This window comes from Gekko japonicus, unplaced genomic scaffold, assembly GCF_001447785.1.
Source record: "Gekko japonicus isolate JY-2015 unplaced genomic scaffold, Gekko_japonicus_V1.1 scaffold2450, whole genome shotgun sequence".
NCBI classification, from domain to species: Eukaryota; Metazoa; Chordata; class Lepidosauria; order Squamata; family Gekkonidae; genus Gekko; species Gekko japonicus.
The window spans coordinates 182687-190609 of NW_015161478.1; the positions used below are offsets into that span (position 1 = coordinate 182687).

The window sequence follows — 7923 nt, forward strand, 5'->3', positions numbered from 1 at the left end:
GATTTCATGGGCTGACTTGATTGCCATGTCAGCAATGGCCATCCATCCATGGATTCACCTGGACTCCCATTGCTGTTACTGAGCCTGTCAGCTATGGCCATTCATCCATCCATGGATTCACCTGGACTCCCACTGCTGTTAGTGAGTCTGTGCTAGCAAGGTCATACGTGGCTGAAGCTCTGTCAACATTGGGTTGGCTTCTCATCCCTTAGGCTTTCTCATCATAGCGAGAGAACTGCACCCATTCAGAGATACAAAATTAGGAGGGGACCTCACTGGACACTATGGAAAGCCACTCAGATGCAAAGAACATGCATCCCCCATTCCCCAGTTTCTTTCTCGATAACCAGACCCTGTCACTAATCCAGTTGCTTCCAGCCTCCATCCAAGCATATGGAGTGTGTGTCATGGGTAGTAGCTACCATGAGAGATGAAGCCCAACACAGAGACATAAAGAAGTCACCTCGTCATTAGTGCCCACTGAGAATTCACCCTTGACTTTTCCATCAAGGAAACAACTTACAGAACCCATCATCTTTTCTTGTGGTAGCCGAGACAGACTCAAACTATCTTACACAAGTGAAAAGAATGCAATTAGAACAGTATGCACCACATCCAATCAACAGTGCAATAAAACCAGATCACCCATGTAGAAGTATGTTGATTTCATGGGCTGACTTGATTGCCATGTCAGCAATGGCCATCCATCCATGGATTCACCTGGACTCCCATTGCTGTTACTGAGCCTGTGCTAGCAAGGTCATACTTAGCTGAAGCGCTATCAGCATTGGCTTCTCATCCCTTAGCGAGAGAACTACACCCATTCAGAGATACAAAATTAGGAGGGGACCTCACTGGGCACTGTGGAAAGCCACTCAGATGCAGAGAACATGCATCCCCCATTCCCGTTTCTTTCTCGATAACCAGATCCACCATCTTAAACTTCTGCACTGTCACTAATCCAGTTACTTCCAGCCTCCATCCAAGTATATGGAGTGTGTGTCATGGGTAGTAGCTACCATGAGAGATGAAGCCCAACTCAGAGACATAAAGAAGTCACCTCATCATTAGTGCCCACTGAGAATTCACCCTTGGCTTTTCCATTAAGGAAACAACTTACAGAAGCCATCATCTCTTCTTGTGGTAGCCAAGACAGAATGTCCAAATGACTAGTCCCCTACCAGTTGGGAGCCTGAGGAGGGGCAGCCGCAAGGGCCCAGTGTTTCTGACCCACTGCTGTCAACCCCTCACCCCCAAGCAATCTCTTGCTAGCAACCCATGCTCCCAGCTACACACACTACCATTCCCAGGGAAAGGGCTGCCGGTGGTCAGGCAGCTGTGATCTTAGGCAATGGAAGAGTTGGCAACTGGGTAGGGGCAAGATATACAGGCAGGTGATTGGCATGCAGATGGAGGGGAGTGCATAACCAGGGGGTCTGATGTTGGAGGGAAAGGGGATCTTGGGAACTCTATGCCCAGAGCCCACCAAAACCTGCAACCAGCCACACTAGTGGTCTTAACTGGTTACATCATTTTCTTAGGATCTCTTTCATTTCAGATCCTTGCCTCTTTGAGGAGCACTCAGTTCAACAACAGTGCTGGTGAGGAAGTGTTTTTCAGTGAAAATGACAAGAGATCAGCTGGCTATGACATTCTGAACTTGGCTTTCTTCCCAAATCAATCTTCAGCTCAAGTGAAAGTTGGAAGGATGGATCCTAGGGCCCCCCCAGGCAGAGAATTCATCATTAACACAGATGCAATTGTTTGGGCTACCCAGGTGGGGAAGAAGTCAATATTCTTGGGTAATAGTAGAGAAATTTGCTGATAGAACTGACTAAAGGCCAGCTTTGTTCAGATATTGGTCTCCAGAATAATGTACTTTTTCATCCTGAAGCTCTGTTTTACTGGTTGTATATTTCCTAGAAAGATCTCATCCTGCTTAACTGATGATTCATTTCACCATGCCAAAGAAAACCCCTTTCAGTAGTCTTTTAATGAAAGAAAGTCATTCCAGGTTGAGTCAAGATAAAACTGTTGGGGGAAACTACTGTATTGTGATGTATGTGTCTCCGCATTCACAGCAAGAATGAGAGCTCTAGAGATGGCGCAAACTAATGTTTGTGGCAAATTCTGGTCAGTCCATGGTTCACAAAGTCAAGTTCATGGCCGGTCATCCAGTATGAACTTTCAAAATGTTTGTGGAGGTTAGTGCAATTCGTGAGCAGAGACATTTCCAGCCAGACTTAAATAACTTCAAAGCAACAACTTGGAAGGCATGTAGAGGAGCATCCAGGGGAGGTCCTCTGTGACTTTGATGTCTCTAGCTTGCACAGGGTCCATTCTATACACTCCCAAGCCTCCTGGATCATTTGGCAGATGCAGGTTCAGGAGTGTGTAGAACAGATCCTGTGCAAGCTAGAGGCTCCAAATGTGCAGAGGTTCTCCAGATAACTTTCCTCTGCCTGCCCTCCATGTTTGGTGAGGATTGGATACACGGGGGCCAAGTTATGGCCCTTCAAAAAGGTGCCCCCAGGAAAGGGCTTACTGGGGAAATGACAAGCACTTTCCTGGGGCACCTTATTTGGGGCGTCGTCGTAACATGGGTCATAAATCCGGTCCTCACCAATCCTCACAAGACTTGGAGGGCACATTGAACAGTTATCTGGCAATACCTTGAAAGTTTGGTGTCTCTAGCAAGCGGGGGGGGGGGCATTGTATCACCTCATGGACCTCACAAACCAAACCAGTTCATGAAGTGGTTAAAAGTTCATGGAAGTCCGTGGTTCGCTAACAGGCACACCACAAACCAGCAACCAAAATGCATTTTCCTGGTTCATGCCCATCCCTAAAGAGCTCCTTGGAAAGTCATCAGGGTGTGGAAACAACCCCACTCATTTGGGAAATCTCACCAGTTCTTCTTTCTTCCATTTAGAAGCTGCCCTCTTCCAGGTGTGTGGAGAGCTGCTTGCCAGGGTACAGCAGAAAAGTTATAGAACAAGAGCCACCTTGTTGTTATGAATGTGAACTTTGTCCAGAAGGGACGATTTCTAACCACACAGGTAGTTCAACATATCGATACCCCAAGGGCTGTAAACATCACTTAGGTTGAGACTCTGGAGTTACGGATTTATGCCTGCTTCTTTAGATCATCATGTATACCTCAGACAAAGAGCTACAGCTTTCTTTTGGGGTCCATGCAATGTTCAGCCCTGACACTACCACTGATAGCCAACCACAATCTGCATAATGAAAAGATTCTCTAATACAAACTTTGAAAGAATTTCTCCCTTCTCCACTAAATTCAGTTTTGGAATATAATCTGGATAATTCTTTCTCTTCTAGAAAGTCTTTCTGATGTTTAGATTTGAACCTCTGAGGTGTGAATTTCAAATAGTTGTTTGCCTTTATCACACATTTCTTATGCAGAATTCTTCTCAACTAAGTTGCAGAAGTAGAAACAGAGGGACATAAAAGGGAATTTGCACCTTGAAATTGACACTAGTCATTCTGAAAGATTTTGAAAAGGGACCCACTTCTACAAAGGTGTCCTTTTTAGGACCCACTTGGAGTGTAACTTCATCCTACTTCCTTCCTCCTCAAGTTAGAATGTCAGAATCGTTCATAAGTTAACAGCGAACCTGTTTCTATTCTATGTAGCACGATTATAAATGTATAATATTATTATTGCACAACAGGCTATATTTCACAGATATTATGCAGCAAGAAACTCAGTCTTACCACTGAGTGTCCTGTCCCAGATTCCCTGTTTCTCCTTCTCCCTCCAGGGAGAAGTTGTGATCCACTTGCAGCTTCTGACCCATAGCATGAGAACCACTAGCTGGACAACTGTGTCATTCCATCTCCTTAGATAAGGGCTCACTGAATACTACACAAACATTTTGTGTTGTGCTGGAATTAATTAATTCATGGTTGTTTGTTCCAGATGCTGATCATTGTGTCCCATGTTCAGAAGATCAATATCCAAACAAGAACAAATACCAATGTATCTCCAAGAACATAAGCTTCCTTTCCTATCAGGAGATTTTGGGGATTGTTTTGGCTTCTCTTGCTCTTTTGCTGTCTCTGATCACAGCCCTAGTCCTGGCAACTGTCATTAAATATCGAGACACACCCATTGTCAAAGCCAACAACAGAAAACTCACCTATGTCCTCCTCATCTCCCTCCTGCTCTGCTTCCTCTCCTCCTTCCTATTCATTGGTCGACCTACAAAGTTCACCTGCCTTCTGAGACAAATTGCTTTTACTGTAATCTTCTCTGTTGCCATTTCGTCCATCTTGGCAAAAACTATCATGGTGGTTGTGGCCTTCATGGCCACTAAGCCCGGAAACATGGCAAGGGAACTGTTGGGGAGACAAGGAGTAAACTTCATTGTCCTGGCCTGTCCCCTCCTCCAGGTTATTACCTCTGCACTTTGGCTAGGGACCTCTCCCCCATTCCCCAACTTGGACTTCCACTCCTTGGCCAAAGAGACCATTGTGGAATGTAATGAAGGGTCAGTCATCATGTTTTACACAGTCCTGGGATACATGGGATTTCTGGCCCTGGTCAGCTTCATGGTGGCTTTCCTCGCCAGGAAACTACCCAACAGCTTTAATGAAGCCAAGTTTATCACCTTCAGCATGCTGGTCTTCTGCAGCGTGTGGGTCTCCTTCGTACCCACGTACCTGAGCACTAAAGGGACGTCTATGGTGGCCGTGGAGGTCTTCTCCATCTTGGCCTCTGGCGCTGGTCTCCTGGGCTGCATCTTTCTTCCCAAATGCTACATTATTCTTCTGAAGCCTGATCTCAATAGCAGAGATCAACTCCTAAGGAACAAGAAATACAGGAACCAAAATGTTTGAATATTCTCTGCTTTTTCAAGTTTCAGTTCATTATAGTTCCTCATACAGGTGGTTAACATTACTGAAGAATGAACATTAAAAAAATTCAGCTGGAAACCCCAAAAGAGAACCAACCATCCATCCATCCATCCATCCATCCATCCATCCATCCATCCATCATCTATCTATCTATCTATCTATCTATCTATCTATCTATCATCTATCTATCTATCCATCTATTTATCCATCCATCCATCTATTTATCCATCCATCCATCTATCTATCCCTACCTACTTACCTACCAACCTACCCATCTATATATATACACACACACACACACACACACGTTTTTTTCCTAGTGAAAAAGGTAAACATCACAACTATGCAGCTGTATGTTCATTACATAACATATAGAAAGTTTTCTAATACTTTAATAATACTGCTGACCACTGTTTCTAGCTCTCTAACTTATTTCTTTATCTCCACCACTGTGCTATAAACCTAAATAGAAGTTTCACATACCATACTTTCCCAAACTCTAAATAAATATAACTGTCTTTCATACAGATTACAGTCTCTGCTGTTGCACATCCTGATAGCCTTTAGGGTGATTCCAATACAATGCATGTAATTTACAAATATCCACAAACTTAGGAGCAGAACCACCTTTCCACAGCCACATCAATATGTTCCATTACATGTTTTAACTATTTTTGGGGAACCAGGACTGTTAAGACCACGTCGTCTTTTCATTTCAAACTCTACATAATCTGCTTTTATTCCCTTATTTCAATCATCTTGTCCAATCTTTATAGCTAAAATCTCTATTGGTAATATAAGGTGATAGGAGACATCCCTGATATGTACTATTTTCGATTAAAATTGCTTCTGTTAATTTCCCGTTAATTAAAATCTTTGCTTGTTGATTTGGGTATATACCACGCATCCAGTTCTAGAATTCAGGACCAGAATCCATGTTTTGTAATACATTAAATTAAAATGCCATATTAAATAGTTGAACATTTTCTCTGTATCCAGAAATAGAAACACTGCTTTCTTTCTCTTCTTATTCACAAGTTCAATATAGCATTAAGATTTCTATCAACACATGCTAGTATTGGTAGAAGACTTGAAGCTATATAAAGTTTATTACAGAGATTTTCTTACTTGTAAATTGTAGCTTTCAGGAGCAGTCCTAAGCCTAGTTCTTGTGCGATTAATGGCAATCGGATTAACATAAGAACATAAGAACATAAGAGATGCCAATGTTGGATCAGGCCAAAGGCCCATCCAGTCCAACACTCTGTATCACACAGTGGCCTGAAATACCAGTGCCATCAGGAGGTCCACCAGTGGGGCCAGGACATTAGAAGCCCTCCCACTGTTGACCCCCCCAAGCACCAAGATGACAGAGCATCACTTGCCCCAGAGTCCCTATCTATACCTTGTGGCTAATAGCCACTGATGGACCTCTGCTCCATATGCTTATCTAATTCCCTTTTGAAGCCGTCCATGCTTGTAGCCGCCACCACTTCCTGTGGCAGTGAATTCCAAGTGTTGAGCAAGGCAATAGTTGTAATTATCTTGGTGTAGATTTACAGGCTTCGGGCTCTTAGGCTAATCATAGCAAGTATGTTGCTGATCAGTGAGAAAGACTGGCAAATGCCACCGTGAAATTTCTTTTACTTCATGGGTGGCATTCTGATCCTGCAGCCCTTAAATTATATAAGGCCAACTGCTATATGGAACAATCTCAGGACTGCCTGTCTCATGTTTTGATCCACAAGAAAGAGTGCAATCAAAGTTTTTAAGAGCCATGCTACAAGTCCCTAGATGTGTATCCAATGCTTGGATTAGACTCAAGACAGGTATTATAAGCGCTGAAGCCAGGGTGCTTGTCCTATCCATCTATATGTGGTTAAAAGGTCATCTTAACCCTCAAGGCCTGTTCCCTTTGATACTTCAAGAAAAGTATTAATCTAATTGGCTCAAGGCTGTTCAAAGACATATCAACAGAATTGGATTCTCTCCCCAGGTACTCTTATCTTGTGGCATTGTACAAGCAAGAAGGCTAATTAAGCAGAGAATTGAAGATATAGAATGCCAACCTGACATTGCCAGTGTTCCAAACCTTATTGCACTGTCAAATGTCAAATATACTGTTGTTCCAACAGATGATGATGATGAAGAAGAAGAAGAAGAAGAAGAAGAAGAAGAAGAAGAAGAAGAAGAAGAAGAAGAACTTGATTAATATCCCGCCCTCCCCACCAAGTTGGGCTCAGGGTGGCTTACAACATTCATAAATACAATAAGAAATACAATTAAACATCATAAGCATATAAAATAACTTAAAATAACAGTCAATTTAAAACATAAACATGTAAACGCTGGAACATATCAAGTAATAAGAACAGCAATTCTTTATGGCATGGCTTAGGCAACTGTTAGGTGATTATACTTTTACACCAGCTTGGCTCTCGTTATTGTGTGGCAGGCCTAGGCTGAAGACAATGATGGTAGGACTCAGGGCACAGGCTGGAAGCAAAGATGGCAGCCAGGGCACAGGCACCCTCCTTGGTTTATAGTGTGACTACTTAGTGAAACACCTAGTGGAAGAGCTCCGTCTTGCAGGCCCTGCGGAACAGTAAAAGGTCCCGCAGGGCCCTGATCTCTTCTGGGAGCTCATTCCACCAGAATGGAGCCACCACCGAGAAGGCCCTGGCCCTGGTAGCCACCAGTCTTATATCCCTAGGGCCTGGAAGGGCCAACCGATTTTGTGCCCCTGAGCGCAGTTCTCTCCGGGGAACATGTGGGGAAAGGCGGTCCCTCGGGTATGCAGGACCCTGACCATATAGGGCTTTAAAGGTTAAAACCAGCACCTTGAAATGAACCCAGTATGCTATTGGCAGCCAGTTCAGTGCTTTCAGTACCAGCTGGATGTGGTTCCACATGGGGATACCCTTCAGCAGTCTGGCCGCTGCATTCTGCACTAACTGCAGCTTCCGTATTTGAGACAAGGGCAGCCCTATGTAGAGAGCTTTGCAGTAGTCCAATCTTGAGGTGTCCATCGCATGGATCACT

At 43.8% G+C, this 7923-nt stretch overlaps 1 protein-coding gene across 1 annotated transcript in view; it reads left to right on the forward strand.

The window, feature by feature from the left end:
* LOC107125698 (vomeronasal type-2 receptor 26-like) overlaps window positions 1–4863 on the forward strand; it is a 24744-nt gene extending 19881 nt beyond the window's left edge. Inside the window, exons 5-6 of the mRNA XM_015429149.1 lie at window positions 928–986; window positions 3944–4863. Of these exons, the coding sequence (XP_015284635.1) occupies window positions 928–986; window positions 3944–4863 (979 nt within the window). The remainder of the gene's footprint in view (window positions 1–927; window positions 987–3943) is intronic.
* Window positions 4864–7923: the final 3060 nt, after the last annotated feature.